The sequence below is a fragment of the Pipistrellus kuhlii genome, unplaced genomic scaffold (genome assembly GCF_014108245.1).
Source record: "Pipistrellus kuhlii isolate mPipKuh1 unplaced genomic scaffold, mPipKuh1.p scaffold_m20_p_18, whole genome shotgun sequence".
In the NCBI taxonomy this organism is placed as follows: domain Eukaryota; kingdom Metazoa; phylum Chordata; class Mammalia; order Chiroptera; family Vespertilionidae; genus Pipistrellus; species Pipistrellus kuhlii.
In genome coordinates this window covers 2380899-2405377 of record NW_023425493.1, presented here as the reverse complement: position 1 = coordinate 2405377, position 24479 = coordinate 2380899, and the positions used below count along the sequence as shown (strand labels likewise).

The 24479-nt window shown below is 41.1% G+C and overlaps 1 protein-coding gene across 4 annotated transcripts; it reads left to right on the top strand.

Annotated features, from left to right (window-relative positions):
* Positions 1–6323: 6323 nt before the first annotated feature.
* On the top strand, positions 6324–24025 carry CCDC181 (coiled-coil domain containing 181). 4 transcript variants are annotated; one of them, XM_045582948.1, is made up of 6 exons: positions 6324–6451; positions 11581–11700; positions 12761–13702; positions 17015–17161; positions 21750–21904; positions 23686–24025. In XM_045582948.1, exons 2-6 carry the CDS (start codon positions 11584–11586, stop codon positions 23843–23845), a joined length of 1521 nt encoding a protein of 506 aa, XP_045438904.1. In that variant the 5' UTR covers positions 6324–6451; positions 11581–11583; the 3' UTR covers positions 23846–24025. The 4 variants fall into 4 exon arrangements, with proteins under 4 accessions (XP_045438904.1, XP_045438903.1, XP_045438905.1 ...); XM_045582947.1 differs by having other exon boundaries at positions 6331–6640; XM_045582949.1 differs by lacking the exon at positions 6324–6451 and adding an exon at positions 6760–6825 and having other exon boundaries at positions 11579–11700.
* The last annotated feature ends 454 nt before the right edge of the window (positions 24026–24479 follow it).

The window sequence follows — 24479 nt, the reverse complement described above, 5'->3', positions numbered from 1 at the left end:
ACTATTTGCAAGTTGTACTGTATGTATGCTGTTTGCAAGTGGAAATAATTTGTTGTACTTTTTATTCAATTCTGTATAGCTTATAAAATTATTTTTATTAAATAAATATTTTACAGTATATTTCCCTTTTTAAATCAAAATCATTTAAAATGTATCTTTTGCTTCAGTGGGACCTTTGTATTACACCATTAAATTTTTTAATAATTTCTCTCAAGACAAATTTCATATTAAGCCTTCCACTCACCTGCCCTTCCTAATTAACCTTGATGTCTTATTAATTCTTCCATTGTTTTGTGGTCTTTACCTTTGACTCTTCCCCTTATTTCTGTTGTTTTCCTAATTTTTCCTAGTACTGCATTGCACTGTTCATTTTTCTTGATCTTCATCTTGATATCTCTCATCTCTGTTTTTAAAGCATTCTCCATTTTAGAAACCGAAAAGGCCTACATTCTCGTCGATGTTAACTGAGTTTTTAAAATAAATGAAATCAGTTCAAGGGCAGAAGCTATCATCTTGTTCTGAAACTTCCCAGCTTCTTTGTTCCCGCCCAGAATATTCTGACACCCAGGGAAGCGTCTTCCTGCCATCCGTCAAGAATCATTTAGTCATCATGTCCCAGAAACAAATTAATCTTTTCTTACAACCCATGAGCACCTTCCCTTTAATACCCATTTCCCAAACCTGCTTCATTAAGGCATTTCATTGATTATCACCAAAGACTTGGGAATTTTTCATGGAAACAAATTTTTTAAAGATTAAATTTTCTGTTCCTATAGTTTTATCCCCTGTATGCCTTCTGTGCAGGGATCCTGTCTTATTTTTGTCTTTTGTTGCAGAACACATTCCAGTGCCATATGAATACCTATAATATAATAAAAACATAATATGCTAATTAGACTGGATGACCTTCCAGACGAAGCCGGGGCTATAAGGGAAGCCTGGGTTCTGGGTGCCAGAGGGAAGCCTGTGCCAGCAGCCGGGCGGGTGGGAGGGAGGGAAGCAGGGGAGAGGGGGAGGAAGGCCTACTTTTGCACGTGTTTCATGCATCAGGCCTCTAGTTGAATTATATAAGTGATATGCAATGGGCTCAATATAGCCACCTGCCAGTGCAACAGCTAAATGCCCATTATTTTATAAAACATTAACATTAAAATGATTACCAATAATCTCCAGTCTATGGGACGTTTTATTCAAGGCATTGTGCTTCAATGATAGAAACAGGTTACTATTTTACTTAATCATAGCATCCTCGTAATTAATACCTGTATAACACGATTTAAGTTGGAAAAGGTGTTTCTGGACATCATCTCCTTTGATTCTGGAAAAGGATCTTGTAGTAGTCCTAATTCCTCTATTCTTTTTCTCATTAATATTGATGGGATGGAGTTCAGAATGCTAGGTTTTTAAAGAGTACATCTTTGCCAACTTCCTCATACTTTTGATCAGGATTTCTATGATCCTTCTGTATTCCCTGCTCAGAACTCAGGCCAATTATGGTTGAGACTTTGACTGGAACATTTTCTGCTAACTAGGAGAAATCGAATAGTTGCCACCTGTCATAAGCTTTGAATTTCTCTGGAGTAATGTTTGGTTAACTACTCCCTCTCCACCCCCAATATAAACTTCAATTAATGGAGCAGGTCTGCAAAATAATCTCAACAAACAAAAATACGAAGATATCTTGTCTATACATTGTTAGAAGAAATGAATGATACACTTAACTTGCCCAAAGATGGTTCTGATTTTAATAGAAATGTTTGTTCACAGGTCGTCTTGCAGTGGTTTTCACCATATGTCTGTGATATCTCAGAGGCTGCCACAGCAATTGGGAGTAGATTGCATTTTTATGCCCCACCCAACCTTTTGTGTTTTATGCCAGAGATTCTGAACTACCTAAAGTAGTATCCTGGAGTCAACTCGATGGGCCCTCACAAATGCCACCATCTATCTGTGTACAATGCCTGCCTGCCCTCTTGCAGTCTTTTCAGAAGTCAGCGCTGACATTAACACTCTGCAGAAGTCTTTATATTGTCACCTTTTCCTAATCCCTTTTTTTTTTCTTCTTAGCTAAATGCACCCTTGTGCACCAGCCTGTACTCCCTCTGTTTAACCCCATTTTTTAAAATGTGTGAGCTCCTTCATGCAGATATTAGGAATTAGCCCTAATATTTCTCTTCCTTCTTTAATAAATGGTGGTGAAATAAACTCTTTTTAAAGTGGCTCAGGTTTATCACTGCAGGTTGTACAGTGTTGTAATTTAGTGTTTGTCTCTGCTTGCCTGTAGAACAGATGAGCCAAGATTTGAGTTTTATTCTAGGTAGCCTCTGCTTTGAACGCCTTTTATGTATTCTCCCTATTAGTCTGTCATCGTTCTAATTGTTTTGTTTTTTTCTGGTGTCAGTGTTTACCTACTTTTAACAAATCACCCCCTTTTTTTTCCTTTCCAATGATCACATTCTAATTTATGGGCTGGGAACTCATAGACCTGAACCTATATATATATAAAAGCCTATGCTACGGAACAACTGGTCAACCTGTTGCTATGATGTTCAGTGACCACCAGGGAGCAGATGCTTAACACAGGACCTTCTTTCAGTGGTTAATGCACTCCCACAGCCAACCTCATGCGCCCCTACCCCTGGTCTGTCTGCCCCAATGGCCCTGATCTGGCTGGCTGGCCTACCTCCTGTGGCCCCCATCAGCCCCTATCGCTAGCCAGGCCAAAGGACCCCACCCGTGCACGAATTCATGCACCAGACCTCTAGTTTATTATAATAAGGACTATGAGAGACTCACAAACAGCTCCATTGCTTTCAAGCGTTTTTACACTTGTTTTTGTTTGCAACTGGATTTGAGGTAACTGGAACTCTAACTTCCATTTAAGTGGGGGGGGGGGGGTGTAAATCTAAATTTTACGGAAGAGATAATCCAGGTTTTGTGCTCACTCAGATAACATGGGGCTCTGATGATTGTAACATTTCATGTATATTTCTTTGAAATGGATACATCAACACCTAGCTATTTTATATATTAATAAAATTATATACGTTTCAACTGTACAATTCTGTACAAACTGATAATATAGAGAATATTTTCATTGTAGAATTCCACACATAATTTAAAATTATTCTTATTTTCATTTTGGACATTTAAAGATATTCACTCTAGAATATACTCTCATCATTTTTGAAAACTATGTATTGGTAATAGTCACCATTTATTGAGCACTTTGTATGCATCATACATTATGCTAAACACATGATTACCTTACTTCATCCTCATAGTTTTAAAGGCAAGTGTTAACGAAATTAAAATCTATAAGCTAGTTAAGCACAGGACATAGGACATAGGATCCATATATTAATCTTGAGGACTTTCTTTAAAAAAAATTATTTTCAACTCTCCAATGATGGTTTGCCCACTATTCCATTAATATTTTTATAATGTTTTTATTGTTGACATATAATTCATATACCATATACTTCATCCTTTAGCAGACATCCATCCAATTGATCCTCAATAGCAGCACCCACACACCACCCAGTCCTAAGCAACCACTAATTTACTTTCTGTCTCTGTAGATTTGCTGTTCTGGATATTTTATAGAAATGGAATCATACAATACGTGGTCTTTTGTGTCTGGCTTCTTTCACTTAACAATGTTTATAATTTCATGGTTCATCGATGTTGTTACCAGTATTTCATTCCCTTTCATTGCTGAAAATAATTCCATTGCATGGATATAACATTTTATCTATCCAGTCATCATTTGATGGACATTTGTGTGCCCTGCCGACACGGCCAAGGGTGAATCTGAGTGGGGGCAGCTGAAAGGCTTAGAAAAGATGGACAAGAGAATGAAAACTGGGTCTCAGTGGGATGCTTCTTCCTGAGAGACAGCGCCACACCCACAAGCTGTGTCTATTTTATAGCAGATGCCATGAGGCAAAGTAAGGGCGTGATCAAGATGTTTACAACATTCTAATCCCACTCAACTACATGCACCTGAACTCTATCACTCAGGCATGTGGGGTCACGTGTTCGGACCACAGGTTCAAGCTTACAACTATAACTGTTGGCTATAATTGTGCTGGGAGGGCTCTGCCCTCCAAGCTGGGACTTGCATAGGGCACAAGAGGGCTGTGCCCCCTCATTAATCCAAGGCTTGGACGTGTCCAAACACTGTAGCTGCTCCTCACACATTTGTCTCCAATTTTTGGCTGTTATGAATAGAGCTGCTATATCCCATTAATATTTGCAACAAACATTTGCAAATATTTCAGAGAGTCAGTGGAAAAAATATTAAACTAGGAATTCTGAAACCTAAGATCTATTCTAGCTTTGGTAGTAATTCCATGTTCACTAAAGGAGATTTGACTAAAATTCCTTTGCCCTTCCATAGTCAAAAATTTCATTTTATTTTGTGTCTTTTTTCAAGTGTGTGGCCTCAGACTGAGACCTGAATTGGAAGAAACACTAGGTCATTACAACTCTAAGTTCTACACTGCAGCTAGGAAATGTAATCCATTTTAAGCTTAAAATTTTTCGTCTGAATTTACAGTTTGAATAATACTTAAAAGTTCAATTTTACATTGCTCCTCTTTTGATGAAAAGGTGCTCTATTATATCAAATGATAGAAACTGTAATAAAAAATTTAAAAACAATGAACACTGGATTGTACTAAGTAAATATTCATTTATCATTTTTATTTATTTTATTTTTATTTATTTCTGGCAGGGAAGAGATTTGTCACCACAATCTAAATTCATCTTGCTCCCGCTTTTTAAAAAATATATATTTTTTATTGATTTCAGAGAGGAAGGGAAAGGGAGGTAGAAACTTCAATGATGAGTGAGAATCACTGATCAGCTGCCTCCTGCACACCCCCATCTGGGGTGGAGCCCTGACCATGAACAGTGACCTCCTGGTTCATAGGTCAACGCTCAACCACTGAGCCATGCAGGGGGGAGGGGGGGCCCGCATCTTGCTTTCTCTTTATACATAAAGAGGATGTTTGAGGATTTAAGGAAATTCTACCATGTTTCCCCGAAAATAAGACAGTATCAATATATTAATTTTTTTCTTCCAAAGTTGCGCTAGGTCTTATTTTCAGGGAATGTCTTCTCTTTCCATGTGCTAGGTCTTGGGGAAACACGGTAGTTGACCATTTTTATGAATTTTAAAAATTAAATTTATTAGGATGACAGTGGTTAATAAAATTATATAGGTTTCAACTGTATAATTCTAGTTGACTGTTTTGACATGCTTGAAGGCTGGAGCAAACGTCCCATTTCCTTTGACCACTCGGGTAAATTCGGTTTTGATTTTGATTGGTGGGCGGGACAGGGAGACCTTCTGCCCCAAATCTGATAACTGGTTTGCAATATACTTATCTACCAAGGAGACAAACTAGTGTTTGGCGTTAATAACTAAGAAAATAATGTACAGAAACATACTCTATGATGTCCCACACCTTCCAAAAACTGGTGAGAGGCAGGTACCCGTGAAAAAACTCAGCCACGAGAGAGAGCAGCTGTGCGTCGCTGCAGGTTGCCCAGGACCAAACAGAGAGGGTCGGACCTGCGTTACCACCATTTGTCCACCATCCAGAATTGAAATATCATTGTTGACATGTACACATAAGGAACTGTTTGACATTGAAATTGGGATGCAAAAGAACTGTTGGCCCAGAAAGAAACTCACTACAGACTGATTCATTTGCCTCTCAGCATAACCATTATGATTAGTCTCATTTTCGGTTCTTATATGTGTATTTCTAGTATCACATGATCTCATTCATTCTATGGGAAATAATGAACAACATAAACTGATGAACAAGAACAGAGCCAGAGACAGGGAAGCAGCGATGAAACTGTCAAACCTCAGAGGGAAGGTAGGGGAGGGTGGGGGAAAGGGAGAGAGATCAACCAAAGGACTTGTGTGCCTGCATATAAGCTTAACCAGTGGTCACGGACAACAGGGGGGTGGGGACATGTGTGGGGAGGGGTTTGGGATGGGGATGGGGGATAACGACAAATATGTAATACCTTAATCAATAAAAAAAAAAAAAAAAAAAAAAGGAAAAAAGTGCAAGAGAGAAAGAGAGAGAGGTAGAGGCCCTGGGCCAGTCGCCAAGCTCGGGGGACGGGGGGAGGGGGGGGGGGGGGAAATAGGCAGAGAAGCTCCCCGCTGTCTCCCTGGAAACCACAGAATGGCAGGTCCTCCCAGGCCATCCACCAGGAAGCGCGGGTGTCAGCAGCTGCCAGGGCCGCACGCAGGCTGCCGTCTGCGCCTGCGCGCGCCCGCAGGGAGGCCCGGATGGAGGACGCGGCGTGCGCCGTTGCCATGGTAGCAGGTGCCGGGTCTCCCTCGCCTCCCGGTCAGAGCTAAGAGAGAGGAGAGGAGGGCACCCCGGGCCGTCTCTGTGACCTCAGGCGCCGCGTCTCACAGGCAGGAGGGGCGGCCAGGGGCGGAGGGAAGGACGGTGCGGACTTGTTTCTGGGGGGCGAGTGAAAGGGGGGACTGCCTGCCGGGCCCGGGGAAGAAAGGCGGGCGAAGACCCAGGGGAAGAGCCGTCCTGTGGCCTCCACATCCTTCCGGTCCCGCGTCCCCGGAGCCGGCGGCGCTGGCGTGGCTTCGGTACCTGTCATTGTCGTCGTGTCTCCCCCCTCCACGCCGCCTCCCGACCGAAAGCTCACTCCCAGGACATTGGCTTCCCCCGGGAAGAGGCAGGGCTTTCACTGAGTCCTGGCTCCTTGGATACAAGTGAAAACCTGGTGTTTGTTAACTAGTATTTTCCCTCGGGCTCGGTGTGACAGATTATACGTTCTTTTTTTCTTTGTTTTTATTGTTGACACGATTACAGCTGTCCCTAATCATCCCTCCTTTCTTCCCTCCACTCAAACCCCGACCCCCCCCCCCTCCCTCTGGCCATCACTCACTGTGGTCTGTGTCCACAGGTTAAGCACATATGTTCTCTGTTAATCCCTCACCTTCTGTCAGTCCTGGCCGTCAGCCTGGGCAGGATGCGGAGGAGGCAGAGGTGGTGGCAGGGTGTTACCCTGGGTTCAATTTTGCTTGAGTCTTTATTTTATGTTAAAAGGTGTTCTCTTTGACATTTTTTCAATTTCCTTAGGTTTGTAGATGAGGTAACAGTGGGGTCTATGAACTAGATGAAACTATTCTTGAAGGTTTTGAATCCTGAAAGCTGGCAAAATTGTATCTCTGGACTCAGACTCAACACTAAAAAGACGGAGTTAGCAGACACCAGGGAGAAAGAATTAATTTCTGTCTTTTACTACAGTTCCTGTTAAGAAGGTAGTTCTCGACTACCAGTTACATGGATTTTTAATGAGGATAAACATGGAAATCTAAATGTGTGAAACTTGCAGGAACTGTGTTGGGTGACTCAGTTTGTGTAGGGAGTATTTGTGTTGGAGCATGTTGACTGGTATCACATGGCCAGCACCCTGGGGATGAGGATTAAAGGAACTGAAGGGGATTATATCCGCTGACGCACGTGAAAGAGGCTTAGGGGACTAGGTAACGAGGGTTTGCGATTCTTGTTCTTTGTTCACTTGGGAACTAGCCATGGGTTTTTTAAAATTATAGGAAAAGAACAGCACTTTTGATTTGACTCAACCTATCAATTACTTCCCATAGTTACTTTAACTGTGGCTTTCTTTCTTAAGTATGGCATATCAGTATGATTTACTAACACCTACTACTTTTAATTTGTAATCATTTTATTTTTATTTATTGTTTTTATGCTATGGTATGGCTTTAAATTTGAGTTTTCCCATAGGTGAGATGTTTTGTAAGTAATAAAGCATATTAATGAGTCTTTAGACAACCATTTATTTACAAGTTCCACTCTGTTTATTATAAAAGTAAGGGAAAGCACTGAAAAGTTCCATACAGATCTTATTCTAATGATTAGTTACGTAACTTAAACATCTTCAAATAGTACGTTTCATGGTCCGTGCTCTGAAAGGAAAGCTGGGGGTGCTAAGGCATTTGTGACTGTGGAAAACAGAACTGTGTATGTGTTTTTGATCACAATGAGTTCACTTTATTCTGCGTGGCTCATGGCAACCTTAGTTCACTCGCTAGGTAAGGGAGCGTGTCAGTGGATGTGGCTTAGTCTGTCTGGCCGGTAGGCAGTGGTGAGTAACCTCACTCTGCAGTACTGACTTGGTTTCTCTAGGTCACCTCACAGTATTACTGCTCAAAACCTCTGACTTACTCTGAGTCCTTTAAGAACATCCATTTTGTAATCTTAGTTTAAAAGAAATAAATATCTAGAAGTAATTATAGTCCAACTAATACATTAGAAATAGTTATAATTATCCAGTTGAATAATTGACATTTCAGTTACCTAAAACTAACTTTGTCTTGAGAAGGAAAGGAAACCAAAATGAAGAACTAGACAAAGAAAGATGACATTTAAAAGAGACAGACTCCACGGTGTTTTTAAATCTTGAACTTAGTTATTTAGATACCAAGTAGTTATTTTATTTTTTGAAGTATACATATATGTTTACATTCAGTATTATTTTGTGTTCCTTTTAGATGTGCAGCAGAATGGTTAGACAACCATATACTTTACACAGTGTTCCCTCTGATATTCCCGGTACCCAGCTGGCACCATAGAGAGTTACTACCATATTACTGACTGCTTTTCTGTGCTGTACTTTACATCCCCATGACTATTTTATAATACTAATCTGCACTTCTCTTTTCATTTTTTACATAAGAGTTTCCCTTTTTCATATTCTGTTTTGCTCAGTCCCTCACCCCTCTCCCCCGTCTTTCCCCTGCCACTGACAGCTGTCATCCTGCTCTCTATGAGTCTGTCTCTATTTTGATTGTTAGATACACTTCATTGTGGCGCTATGCATTTGCTTTTAAAATTCTCTTGCTTTTCATGAGTCAGCAGTTGTTTGTTAATTTGCATCCTATGTAAACAGTTAAAAGCGACCTTAAGAGTCATCTGGCTCAACTTTTCTCAAGCCTCATCTCCTGGAAGATATTCATGCTCCAGTCATCTTCTAGGCGCTTCAGTGGGCATGTCAGCTCACTTCCGGACAAGGTTTGAAATGGAACGTCTCTCTTCCATGTCCCTAAGTCTGCCCCACGTTTCCAGCCCTCCGTGCTAATTGTGCTCCCTGACGTCATACAAGTGCACTCCCCTTCACTTGGCAGCCTTTTAGATAGTGTTGAACAGGTGCCACCAGGTCCTGTGTCTCCTTAGACTCATTCCAGTGCTCCCCAGCATCCGCTGTTAAGACACTTCACTCTCACAACCTCCCTTCTTCCCTTCTCCTCTCTTTGATCCCCTCTCCTGGCTTGCTAGCCCCTGAGTGAGTCCCAGCTGGTCTTCTGCTCTTTACAGGCAGTAGCACGAGAAATGGGTACAGGACTTCCTGTGTTGTCTGTTTGTCACCCGCAGGCTCAGCCTTGGAGCTCTGTTACGTTTGGGGTGTCTCCATTTTTAAACTCATTTTGAACCCAGTGTCCACTAAAGCCTACTGCGGTGTTTTTCCCATGTAGTGCTGAAAAGCCTGCCACTTGTGTGGTGCAGCCAGTGGAAAGATGCCCTCCCACACGCTTCCACTGTCATTTCTCTGTGAACAGTGGAAGGAAAACAATTTAAATCTTACTCTAGTAAAATTGGTACCAGGACCAGGTGGTCTCAAATATTTAGAGAGAGTAAAGTGATGCTAATGGCTAAAGCAAAGTTCAAGTTGGGTAATTTATCAATTCAGCCACAATAGCTCTCATGTTACATCTTTACAAATGTGCTGAGGTCTCGTGTTCTTGACATCTGTTCTTTCTATAATACTTCCCAAGCGGGTTTTAGGCAACGTATTCTTGGCAGTTTTAGGCAACGTGTTCTCGGTGGAGGAGCCAGAGAAGCAGGTGTGGGAACAGGCTCTCTAACATCAGTTTTCTACAGTTTTTTGAAGCTGGGGCTGATATTCTGTGTACATTTAGAGGGTATGACTATTTTGTTTGTTTAAGTCAATAGTGGGAAGTATGTAGATTATTGATATATAGTTCTTCCTTTGGTTATTTTGTGACAAATCTACATAAACAATTTTCCCTCAACCCTTTTCTTTGTGAAAGATAATATGACATCAAAGCAACCCCTCCATATTCCTTTGGGATTTTTCTTTAGTGGCAGCTTTATGTTCAGTTCCAGGCTTGTCCCTGTTTGTTCTTTCATGTGCTGTTCTGTTTGCGTGGAATAACTGATGGACTCTCACACTCAGTAATCAAACCCTGCTCAGCTTTATTTCCAATTTAGACTGAGTTATCTCATCTAAACCTCATTTACTTACATTTTTATTTTTTCCTACATTTTTAATTAATGTGTTTTGTTTGTTTGCCTACTGTACCAGACTGAGTAGGCCAAAGGTCTTGTATAATCTTTATAGGAATACTAGAGGCTCAGTGCATGAAATTTGTGCACAGGTAGGGTCCCTAACGGCTGCCAGCTGGCTGTTGGCCAGGGCCTTCCTTTGTTCCGCATTGTCCCCTGGTAGTCAGCCCACGTCATAGCAAGTGATCGAGCTCCTGGTCTCCTGGTTGAACTCCCAAGGGGGCACTTTGCCACTTTGCATATTAGGCTTTTATATATATATATATATATATATATATATATATATATATATATATATATAAATACACACACACACACACACATATATATTTTATATATATGTGTGTGTGTATATATATATATATATATTATAGTGTTCAATGAGTGTGTGCCAAATTAAATATATATGTGGTATATTCACACACATATACAGGCACGTTATAGGTAGAGATTTACATGTTTCTTTTGTTTGAAAAGTTGTGCACAATAAATTAGCATGGCTATGCACTGACCTCAATTTGAAGATAACTTTAGTTTAGCTCTCTTAAAAATGAATGAATTTACATACCATTTCACAAACATTTATTAACTTTCATCTGACATCTCTATTTATTGTCACTGTCTTCTAGTATCAGGCATCAGAGTTTGTCTTTTTAACAAAAAATGCCTTATTTAGAGTTGATAATTGCCTGACTTCTGTGGAAACCAGCATTTACCATAAATGAGAATTAGTTATTAATTAGTTGAAAAGCTCTCCAGTCACAAATTAAAGTTACACCTATAAATGACTAGATCCTCTTTCAAGAAGGATTGAGAAACTGAGGATGGGAATTGACATACCGTGTTCAGTTGAACATAAGAAAATGCAGATGAGTGAGACTAAGAAGCTGAGTCATTCGCACCTGGTTTTAATGCTGTGCAGGGAATGTGGGACATCCCTCTCTAAGCACTGATAGTCTTCGTATCTGCCTCTTCATCTCCTTGCAAATTCCTGTTTCAGGAATTGGGGCGGGGGGGGTGGTGGTGTTGGTTAGGAGTACTACACTTAGAAAATGTCTGGCTATTGTACGTCTACAGGTACATGTTTATCCCATACTTTGTGCGTCTATGTGTTAACTAGCTTATCTTTAACATTGGTTTCACACTGCACCTGAAGTGCACATTTCGTCTCACAGCATTATTCCCTCACACATAGAAAATGGATGAAAATAAAGATACTGATTCCAAAGAAACTGGAGAATATGAAGATGACTTCGAAAAGGACCTGGAGTGGTTAATTAATGAAAAAGAACAAAGTGATGTCAACATACTAGAGGTATATATAAATTGCCAACAGCTTTCATAATGATGATATTAACAAAGTGTTTTGTAATTCTTGAAGCGTTTCACATTATCTCATCTAAACTCACAAAATTTCTTTAATGTACATAGAACAGATGACATCATTCCATCTTATAGATGAGAAAATTAAGGCACAGAGAGTTTAAATGTATCATAAGACATAGGGGTAATTAGTGAGAGAACAGGGATTAAGTTAGTATTTAATAAAGCTAAAACTATAATTCTAAAATTATAATTTATATAATATAATTAATTATATCAACAGTAAAATGAGTACAGTTGATTTCTAGTTTATAAACTTGGATAAAATCATGGAGGTTTGATATAAATAACAAATGAAGCAAATCCTCAAAAACATGGTCTTTTGACTAATATTTAAAACCTTAAGAGTAAATAAGGTCTGAGCAACAAAGAAAAGACAAGTGAATGAGCTCTTTAGGGAATTAATATAGAAAAATATAAAGGGTCTATTATTTTTTTTTTTACTCTAGAAAATCTAGAGGTAAAAATTGATCTGGAATTTTTGGGGTTCTGCAGAAAATGGTAATAATAATCTCAAGGGATTCTAAGAACCTCAAAATAATTAAGACTTGACCAATGGCAGTAACCTTTCATAATCTTGGGGAGAAAGATACTTTTTTTTTTTTAAGAATACAAGTATTGTAAAAAGAAAACATTTAAAAAATATACTTCTGGAAATGAAAAGGGAGGACAATTTTATAGAGGGTGGAATATTAAAATATTATTTATAGTTACATTTTCATTATTGGCATAAAAATTTTTAAATATCAGGATAGCACTCAATACCAACAAATACAAATTTAGAGTTAATTTTTCCTAACTGCTGCTGTTCATGCATTTCCCCCAGGTTATTCACAAATATGCGTTAGAATATTATTAGCAAAGAGTGAGCAGGAAGCATGTTATTTTTCCATTTTCTAAAACAAAATTCACTTTTGAATCTTTACATATAAATAGACAAAGTGTCTCCAGTTTACTGAAAAGAGAACCTCATGTCGTTTTTTGTTTTTTAGATGGCTTGTGGGGATGAAGAGAGCACTAGTAAAGAGTTAAAAGAGAATGACACAGAAGCCGAGCACACCGGACAGCTTTCTGATCCCGACATGTCCTTGAGAGAAGAGGTTTCCCCAAGAAAGAATGACTACATTTCCGTGCCGAGCAGCCAATCTTTGGAGCCCGTGTCAGATTCGGACAGTGAAAACTCTTTCCAGGAATCCAAACTGGAAAGCCAGAAAGACGCGGAGGAGGACGAGGATGAGGAAGTGAGGAGATACATTATGGAGAAAATTATACAAGCCAACAAGATCCTACAGAGCCAGGAACCCGTGAATGATAAGAGGGAGCGGAAACTGAAGTTCAAGGACAAATTAGTGGATCTAGAAGTCCCTCCGCTGGAAGACACTGACGACTACAAACATTACCTTGACAGTGAGAGTAACGTGTCTGGGAAGTTGTCGCAGTTACGCATTTCCAACGGGTTTGGACAGGAAGGTGTGCTGCTGTCGCTCCCTGGCGGGAACTGTGAGGAGAACAAGGACAGGAAGATCCTGGTGGAGAGAGATGGGAAGTTTGAACTTCTCAATCTGCAGGACATTGAGAGTCAGGGCTTCTTGCCCCCCATTAGCAACGTCAACAGTTCAGAAATCGAAGCTCAGCAGTCATCGCCCAGGTCTTCCGGCTCAGCCGTCAGTGGTGTCAAGAAGGAAGAGCCAGCAGCCAAGATCCAGGGCTCACCCACCGAGGAGCCCATGGCTTTCCGCCCCCAGTCACCGCCCGACCCCAAGGCTCGGCCCAACTCTGCTGCCAACTCTGAGCTCAGTAAGGGGAATGGGAAGTATTATCACAGGATACAGTCTGCCAGCGTATCTCCAGTGACCTCAACGTATTGTCTCTCTCCGCGACAGAAGGAACTGCAGAAGCGGCTGGAACAAAGGAGAGAAAAGCTGAGGAGAGAGGTGAGAGCTGCGTGGGCACAGGGAGGGGAGGAGAGTGTGTCTTCATGTTTTACAGGCGCAGCAGCAACTGAAAGGCTTCTTCAGGGCGTTGGCTGTATTGCCTGCTTGTTATGTCTTTCTATCGTCAGAGGAAGGGCTGAGGGGTAGGACGCGTGTGGATGGGATGAACACCATGGCCACCTATGTCCTTGGTGTAAGGCTCCCAAAGCACAGTGAAGAACACCTGGTTAGAGCTGGGGTCAATGGGACTTCCTCTGATCCTTTCACTTTAAAGGTGAGGCTCGGAGGAGTCAGGTGACTGCTATAAGCAACCTGGATGTGAGACAGGTGAGAATCACATGACGGGGGAAATGCAGGCAAGCTGTGTTGGGGGTTAGGAGGCAACAGGTAGAATTGGATTATAGTTCTGTGGCTAGTGTGTTTCACATATCGTCTATGCCTATAATCCCTTGAGTTCAGGGATTTTATTTTATATTTTAATATATTTTATTGACTTTTTTATAGAGAGGAAAGGAGAGGGATAGAGTTAGAAACATGGATGAGAAACATCAATCAGCTGCCTCCTGCACACCCCCTACTGGTGATGTGCCTGCAGCCAAGGTACATGCCCTTGACCGGGAATTGAACCTGGAACCCTTGAGTCCACAGGCTGACACTCTATCCACTGAGCCAAACCAGTTAGGGCGAGTTCAGGGATTTTAGTTTCAAATTAAGAATAGAACTAATAACCTTAGTAAAATATCCCCAGAATGTCTTATGGAAACCAAAATTACTATTTTGGGGTATTTCTTTGCTCTTAAAATAAAAGTATTTTATAATTGAAAACTCCAGGTACCAAAATGGGTGTGTTTTTTTGAATTGATTTAAATCAGTGCCCCAAATTCTCTGTTTTACTGGATAATTAATGGAATTAAACTGAACCACACAAAATGTCTAACTGTAAATACCAAACCTCAACAGAGTCATGGTTTAATAGGATGTTACAGTTAGAGGAAAGCTTAAAGATCATGTTGTAGATCAGAAAACTATAGTGTAGAAAGTTTACATACTTAACTTTACCAAAGTCATTCAACTCGTTTGCAGCAAAGCTGGAGTAGAAAGTCCCAGTTTTCTTGGCATTCATTGAGAAATAGTATATTTTCCATTTAGGTAGGAACTACTGGGGAATTTCTGCATTTATCAGGAACTCACATTCGCAGGAAAAGGGAAAAACAGAGTCAGCAAGAACATCGACCCACAGCACACTCAGGCCGGAGTCTGAAAGATGCAGATTCACAGTGTTTTCTTGCTCGGCCTCTGGTCTCTAAACACTGTCAGGCTCGATTTACTTGGATCAGATACGTAACCATACTAAAAAGGCTCTGTCAACTTTATGACACTACAAAATTATTTGTGGAGAATAATTGGACGCCCACATCCATGCACAGGTGTGGGTGTGTGTCTATAAAGGTGATGGAGGAGGTTTTACACCATTTCAGGGTCTCTCACCCAGTGAACTAAGGGTGACTGTGACTGCTGCGGCTGGCAGGTGGTTCTGTTTGCATTTGGTCCTCTTTTCTGGGCATCACACCCATTGTTCTCTCCTCGTGTCAGAGATCCGCAGAGCTGTCTCCCTTCCCTTGTGTACTTGCTGAAGGCACAGGCTTTATGTTCTAAGGCTTTAAAAATATTATTTTATGCCTGACAAAATATTGGTAGGCCCGGCTGCTGTGCTCTGGCTCTCTGCTAAGGAGCCATTTCCTGTTCTCCCTGGCAGCTCTGTTAGCGGGGCCCTGGCTGATGTCGTTTGTGTACCAGTAAGTGTCTAAGGTTCCTTCTGGAGAGAGAATCATCTTGCCATGCTGTCTGTGTGTATACAAGACATCCAACGTCCTTATGTAATGTAAGCTCCATTAGGGTTTAGAAAATAGTAGTCAGGCATGTTGAAAGGTATTTTTTGCTGTTAAGGGGATAGAATTTTGCCTTTCCTTCCTATATTGTGTTCGATCCGAAGGAATTGGAAGGACTTTCTCTGTTGTCACACTGTAAGAAAAGAATTCTGACTTCTATTCTTTGAGCAAACGTGAGCATGGACTGTGTAGCTCAGGTCATTTCAGCGATGACTTGAGTGCTGGGAGAGCCTGAGCCCTGTGAAGGCGGCTCCCGGGAGAGAGGAGAGCACTGCGCTGAGCGGCAGCGTGAGGGCCTCAGGTCCAGCTCGCCGCTGTCCCCCTCCCCTCCCCGCCACCCAGCGTGCCTCCCACTCGCTGCTTCTTCATCGCTGCATGTAACTGGGTCCCATTAAGTTCCTCCCTTCAGGTTTAAGTCACTCCCTTTTTAGAACATTGGTTGGATAATTCAGATGTAAAAATGCATTTTGTTCTTCCATTTAACTAATTATCTATACATTTTTCCTGATGGGAAAGTGTTAACTTATGAATATATACTAGTTGAAAGTATTTCGCCGGGACCGGTTTGGCTCAATGGATAGAGCGTCGGCTTGGGGACTGAAGGGTCCCAGGTTCAATTCCGGTCAAGGGCATGTACCTTGGTTGCGGGCAGATCCCCAGTAGGGGATGTGCAAGAGGCAGCTGATCGATGACTCTCTCTCATTGATGTTTCTAACTCTCTATCTCTCTCCCTTCCTCTCTGTACAAAATCAATAAAACATATTTTTTAAAAAAAGAAAGTATTTTTAAGCATAATAATAAAAAAATCCAAACATATCTAAAGGTGCAACTAACCCCTCTGTTCTCACATCCGAATTCAAAAATCGCTGAGCTTTTGGCGTGTTTGCTTCATCTCCTTCGGCTAAGGAATTTTGAGAGCAGGTCCCAGACAGCACATGATGGCTCACCTGTACCCTTCAAAGTTCATCTCTAAGTGACGGTAGCCTTTTCTTTGCAACCACAATGCCGCTTATTACAATGAGCAAATGCAACAATAAATGAAAACATTTAGGACAGCTCTCTACTTTTATGGACATCATACAGTGAGTGCTTCAATTTAAGACCAAAATTAAAGTAGGAAGTGGAGGAGAGATTCAAGGCATTGCTGGACAGTATGTATTGTACATCCATATAATTGTATCCTTTGTCTCTACAGTTTAGTTTATTTTAAAAAGCTTCATTTTCTTCCTAAGCAAATTAGAGGCATTATTATCATTATTATTACTATTATATTATTATTATTATTTTAAAGAACGCCTAGCTTTTCGATGGAAAGTTTTAGAGGCATGGAATACTAACTTCAGATCTCAAAATACATCTCTCAAAGATCTCATCTATGAGTTTTAATTCTTTCATTAATGCCTTTTGATATTCTTTCCCCCAGGAAGAACAACGGAAGATAGAAGAGGAGAAAGAAAAGAAAAAGGAGAACGACATAGTATTTAAAGCGTGGCTGCAGAAGAAAAGAGAGCAGGTCGTGGAAATGAGGAGAGTTCAGAGAGCAAAGGAAATCGAAGACATGAGCAGCAGAGTAAGTAAAACTTCTGTGAACATTAATTTCACACAGAGATGAAGGTGGAAGTTGTTTACAGAAGGTCATCTGGATGTCAGATAAGAACATCTGGGAGAAGTAGAGAGTGGTCCAGGAACCACCCTCGCAAAAGATGCATCAGGCACATCCTAAGTAGCCTTGCAAAAACCCAATGATTCCTATTTCATTTAAACTTTAAGAGCACCAAGTAGGGAAAGCTACCAATTTTTTAAAAGACAGTGTAACTTTTATATTCAAACTAGACGCCCAGTGCATGAAATTTGTGCACAGAGGTGGGGCAGGGGGCAGTGGGTGTCCCTTAGCCCAGCTTGCACCTTTTCCAATCTGGGACCCCTCAAGGAATGTCTAACTGCCCAGGATTGGGCCTAAACGGGCAGTCAGACATCCCTCTCACAATCCAGGGCTGCTGGCTCCCAACTGCTTGCCTGCCTGCCTTCCTGTTTGCCCCTAACCACTTCTGCCTGCCAGCCTGATCACCCTAACCACTCCCATGCCAGCCTGATTAATGTCTAACTGCTCCCCTGCCAGCCTGTTTGCCTTCAACTTCTCTCCTCTGCCAGCCTGGCCACCTTTAACTGCCCTCCCCTGCAGGGTTGATCGCCTCCAACTGCCCTCCCTTGCAGGTCTGGTCCCTCCCAACTGCCCTCCCTTGCAGGCCTGGTCCTTCTCAATTGCCCTCCCTTGCAGGCCTGGTCCCTCCCAACTGCCCTCCCCTGCTGGCCATCTTGTGGTGGCCATCTTCTGTCCACATGGGGGCAGGATCTTTGTCCACATGGGGGCAGCATATTGTGTGTTGAAATGATGGTCAATCTGCATATTACTCTTTTATTAGATAGGATAGAGGCCTGGTGCATGGGTGGGAGCCAGCTGGTTTGCCCTGAAGGGTGTCCCAGATCAGGGTGGGGGTTTCCTTAGGGCATGGAGCAGCCTGGGCGAGGGGCCTGTGGTGGTTTGCAGGCCAGCCATGCCCCCCTGGCGACCCAAGCAGAGGCCCTGGTATCTGGAATTAACTTTGTAGCTTGGAGTGGAGCCAAGCCTCCTGCTTGCTCCATGGATGCCACCATTTCTGTTTGGTTTTATCTATCTTCTATAATTGAAACTTTGTAGCCTGGAGTGGAAGCCTGGGCCCACCAGGGTGCATCAATTTTGACTTCCTCCATTACTGGGGAAACCCAAGCCTCCCTCCTGGTAGTCATCTTGGTTGGGTTTATTTGCATACTCACTCTGATTGGCTGGTGAGTGTGGCTGGTGGGCATGGCTTATGGGTGTAGCAGAGTGATGGTTAATTTGCATACTACTCTTTTATTAGGTAAGATAGGGCAAAGATAGTGCACACACACAAAACACCCCCTACACCTGCATTGAGAAGTGTGCTTTCAAGTATTTTTATTTTTACCGACATGATAGGTAAGAAATACTGTTGCGTTGCAGTGTTATTTTCAGACAGATTACCTATAAGCTGTTTGACTATTCTTTTCATAGAAAGATTCTTTGTCAACTTTTCTGTTAGGAAATCTTCTTTGAGGAATTTGCATTATTTTTTCCTTTGGCTTTTTTATTATTTTTGTTTGTTTTGTAATGCAGAAATGTTTGGTTTTATATGGTTGCATTAATAAAAATATAAAAACAAATCCTGGAAATATTAAAACATAATCTATTAAAGCATGATATAAAACCCTACATTCGATCTTGGAGAACTTTTTGTCTCTTCTATCTTCTACTTACAACCCGAGTCCCACCACCTTCATCTAAACCACCTCTGTGTGTTGCGTGACCCACTGCAAAAGGCTATACCTGCTCCTCCTCCTTCCACTAACCCCCAACTCCATTCCGCTCCAGTAGCAGCCAGAGGGAGCCTCTGAAATGCGGAGGAGATTGCGTCACGTATGTTCCGAAACCTCCAATGGCTTCTCATCTTGAAATAAAGTCCCAAGTTCCTTCCACCGCCTAGAAGACTGTACACTGTTGGATCCCTGTTATTCTGACTTGGTCTCCTTCCCCTTGCCAGCCCCTTTGCCACCACTTTATTGTGACTTTGCTTCCTACTGAATGAGGAAAACAACCCCTGTCAGGTCCTTCGCTGTGCTGCCAGTGCTTGGGTGACACTTTGTCCAGATGTCTCCAAACTCGCTCCTTCACTTTCTCTCTAAATGCCTTCCTTTTTCCTCCCCTCCCGTTATTAGTCTCTCTCCTTACCACACTTTTCTTTGAATCGGAGATATCATCAGTCAGTCAATCAATCATCTATTTTTATCTGCTCATCTAGAACAACATTTCCCAGAGTGATTTCTGACCTGATGGAAATGCCCTGCACCTGTGCTGGCGACCAAGCCACAGTGTGGCTGTGAAGACTGGAAGTGGAGCTTGTGACCAAGATGCTGAATGTTAGATTTTCTCTGTCAGTAGCCACATGTGACTAGTGGCTCCTGTGTTGTACAGCATAAGCTTAGGATGTATGGGAGAGAGGACATGATTTTTTCATTAATGTGACTGAGTACTCATGTGTACTCATATGTACTATTCTACATAATTGATTCTCTGTAAATATCCATTGAATGAATTAAATGTACAGAGATACCCATCAATCCTATTTGTCCCTGAACTCCTGACTCTTCTGATCTATAATTCCAGATGAACACTTTTTGTTATCTGCAGCCACTCTGCCATTTCTGGATGTCCAGCCATATCCTTTAGGTCCATGAGTCCTCTTCACCAGGTTCAGCGTCGTACACGAAAGAACTTAAATCACATGCATTTCATGAGAGATCAGTATGGTTTGCCATGTGGATCACAGGGAAAGGAAAATGCAAGATGTAGGAGGTCTGCTCCATCATATTTGGGGAAAGTATTAAATGAGTGTTCTAGCCAGGCATCCACCCCAAGGCTCCAGATCTGTCCCTTTGCTCTCATTCTCCCAAATAAACTCTTTCAACACAACGAGCTGCTCCCGCTAGGTGCTGCTTCTGACAAAGCTTCATGGCTGTTCCCCTTATGGGAAAATTCTAAGCCTGCAAATGCTCAAGCCACTCCCCATCAGAGTAATTCCAGCTTTGGAGGGGGGCTGGGCAGCTAGATGCTCTAAGAGCTAACCATCGAAGTTGGGATCTCGTGAAGTTCCACGGTGGGGGCAGATGAAGTGGAAGCTACACGGACACTCTCCCAGGACCAAACTAAAATTACAGCTAAAGTATAGAAAAACCATCCTGATAAGGAAATGAAGACTAGCTGGAGAGGACCTGATAACCAAGGTGGAAAGTGGAGACGCATGCAGACTGGTAGGAAGTGCAGAATCGCCTGGAGGCTGCCCGGGCAGCAGCTGAACTTCCAAAGGGATAGCTCAGCTATGGGGTTCCCACTGAGAACTCTGGGGGCTGAGCCCAAAGTTAGAATATAAAGAAAGGCTGAGTAATGTACATGTTGGATCTTTGGTTTTCAGGCTGGATTCCACGGACATTCTTCAAATTTCTATAAAGACCTCAACTCTACTCACACTGCCTTTCTCTAGCAGTTCATTTGTTTTTGCCATTGTGCACAATCATTTCCTTTGTCAAAGGGCTCCACTTTGCAAAGTTTGCAAGTCGTTATGTTTAGACTTTCATTTATTGATGACAGTCCTCCCCCAGTATCTGTGTGGGATTGATCCCTGGGTCCCTCTGAGATACCAAAATCCCTGGATGGTCAAGTTCCTTATATAAAGGGTGTAGTATTTGCATATAACCTAAAAAATCCTCTCATACACTTTAAATCACCTCCAGGTTACTTATAATACCTAATACAATGTAAATGATATGCAAATAGCTGTTGTACTGTATTGTTTTCTTTCTTTCCTTCTATGTATGCATGTACTTAGGTATGTGTGTATTTTTTATTGAGAGGACATTGGTTAGTAACATTTTGTAAGTTTCAGGTACACAGGATTATAATTCCATATCTGTGTACGCTGTAGTGTGCTCCCCAGTTACCACCACACAGTTGACCCCTTCACCCATTTTGCTCCCTCCCTACTGCCTTCCCCTCTGTTACCATCTATTTCTGTACCTGACATTGTTTTTATTTTGTTTTGTTTGTTCATGTCTTTTTTGTTTTATATTCCCCATAAAAATGAGTGAAATCAGTTTTTTGTCCTTTTCCATCTGACTTATTGCACTTAGCATGGTACATTTGAGATCCATCCAGCAATGGCAGTATGTCATCTATTTCTATGGCTGAGTAGTACACTATTGCACATAAATGCCACATCTTTTTTATCTATTCACCTATGACAACTTAGGTTGTTTCCATCTTGGCTCTTGTAAACGATGCTGCAATAAACATGGGAGGGCCATGCTCACTAAGATTTTTGAAAGATTCCCATGGCAGTGAATTCAGTGCTGAGTTTTCTGATGGGGGGTTGTCAGTGTTGCTGATTCAGATGTGATGTGTTTGGTTTGGATATGAGGAGTGCAGGTCATGGGTGGTAACTACGAAACATTTATGAGTGGGACGTATTCTTGTAGGGCCCTATAGGCAGGGCCTCAGCGAGTAGTTGTGGTTTATTAAATTAAACAAACCTTGTTTTCGTATCTAGCAGGAAAACAGAGACCCCCAACAAGCTTTCCGATTATGGCTTAGAAAGAAGCACGAAGAGCAGATGAAAGAAAGAAAGACAGAAGAACTGCGAAAGCAGGAGGAGTGCTTGTTCTTCCTCCAGGGGACAGAGGGCCGTGAGCGGGCCTTCAAACAGTGAGTCAGAGGCAGAGAATGCGCCTCCCTCATGGTCGTTTTAGAAAGTTATAGATGGATAAAGCTTGGGGGGAAAAGCCAAATATTGGATCTTTGACATTGCATCCTATTCCATTTTAAATCCACTTTAATAAGTGTGTGAGATTCTTTACTTCCACAATTGGCACAATATTGATATCATTCTTTCAAGATAGTTTTCAATACTAAAACGGTTTTTTTTTTGAAAGTATATTTTATTGATTTTTTACAGAGAGGAAGGGAGAGTTAGAAACATCGATGAGAGAGAAACATCAATCAGATGCCTCCTGCACACCTCCTACTGGGGAAGTGCCCACAACCAAGGTACATGCCCTTGACTGGAATCGAACCTGGGACCTTTCAGTCCACAAGCCAATGCTCTATCCATTGAGCCAAACCAGTTTCTGCTAAAACGGTTTCTATAGCACCAGTGTGATAGCTTCTGAGAGGCTACCATTCATTCATATGTTCGTCTGTTTGTTGATTTGTTCATTTCTTAGAGAAATGGGCCACAGATTGGTTACAGCTTCTCCTACATAGTCCTCAGAAAAACTAAATAAAGAATTGATTTACCTAGAACTATTTTTCTGTAAGGAAAGGCAGGCAGACTGAGAAGGGAGATCTATATAGACAAAGTGAGAGGAGATTTGGGTACATATTTTGGTGGCTGAAGGCAATCCTTATCTCTTTTCAGTATAGGTAAGATCTTGCATTGGCTGGCTGGTTCTAAGGAAACACACCTGGCTTATAATTTTGCCAGCAAGCCAGTGGGAGTCCTGCTGTTTGAAGTTACTTTCATTCTGTTTTTGTTTTTTATATATTTCTCTTTTTTTTCTTTGTATCTTTCTTCCTTTTTAAATATATATATATATAACCCTTTATTATAGAAGCAGTAAATATTCATTGTGGAACTGGAAGGGGATATATCACATTCTTATCACTCAGAAATCACTGTTGTTAGGACCTTAGTGCATATATTCTAGATATTTCTCTGTACTTACAATTTAAAAACAGAAATTGAGATCATACTTACGGTTCTCAATTGGCTTATTTTCATTAATGATCTCATCTATCTCCAGCCTAGAGCCATTTCTCACACATACACACACACACACACACACACACACACACACACACACGTTCTTACATACTAGATATGTGTGTATACAATCATTTTTATGTTATTTTACCTAAGCAAGATTTATAGACTTATATTTGTTAGAATGTGGACTCTCCGGTTTTTTATTTTTTTTATGCTTAGGCTTATTTTTCTGCTTTAAGGAAGAACTAGTTTATGCAATGAAAATCAAGAGCTCTGTAATTTCCTACCAAGAAATGCAAGGCAACATTGATGCATGCTAGGATTCTCAGCCTGGTTAAGTAAGGTTTTAGCATTCAGCTTGTTATAAAACATTAGTTATTTGGAATCTATCACATACTTATTTACTTATAAAGACCATATTTTTTCAAAAAGGATAGGGCCCATATCACATATAAATCAGTGTTTATTACTAAAAAATATTATGTTTGCAATTCCATTATAAAACAAACTTAATTCAAACATTTAATACCAGATATAACTGTTTTTTTGTGTGGGTCTACGGCATTAGACTGAAATTTTTCAGTTAATACTTTTGTGTTATCACTATAGTATTTCAATGTAAAGACATTCAATTTCTTTTAATTGTCTATAGCAGTAACTTTATAGCATGAAGTATATATGCTGGTTGACACCAGACCTGATCGCATGTCTGTTCCTGCAGGTGGCTACGAAGGAAGCGGATGGAAAAACTAGTGGAGCAACAAGCTGTCAAGGAAAGGACTAGACAGTTCCGACTGGAAGCAAAGCGTTCCAGGCAGTTGCAGAATCAGTCATATATGTCCGAAGCCAAATCCTTCCGCTTCACTGATCATTACAACTGAAGGTATCTATTAAACGCTTCATTTTGAAGCCACAATCCTCAGAATTTTGGATATTATTTTTTTTTATGCCCATGTGCTTTGGTTAGACTCTGAATTATGGAAATGGTACGTATCTTTTTGGTGATGTTGACAATGATTTGTCCTTTTTTTATACTAGAACAAAATAAACTTCTCTTGATGTGTGGGAATGCGTTATACCCTTTCTTAGGCCATGCAACTAATTGAACAATGAATGAATTCTGCATTCTTTATTCCCTTCTAAATTATTTTAATGTTTCTAGCAGGAAAGATCCACAAGAAAGGCACAGATTTCTATTCTTATTATCATGAAAAAATTGCACTAGGACATTTCATAAGAAAGAGGAGTTACCTCTTGAACAACCTTCGCTCAAGGCCTTATACAAAGTCCTATTTATATCAACTTTGACCTTGACTAGCTCTGGCAGGCTAAGCAATAGGGTAAGCCTTCTTCTTTAAAACAGTGTAACAATTATGCATAATACTTTTAGGTATGTTACAAAATTAGCCAGCTTTAGTTTATAATGTGTCTGGTATTGTAAGTGCTTTATGTAAATAACTTGGTATAATGTTGGTAACAACCCTAATAGTCTTGTTTTGTCCATGAGGCTAGCAG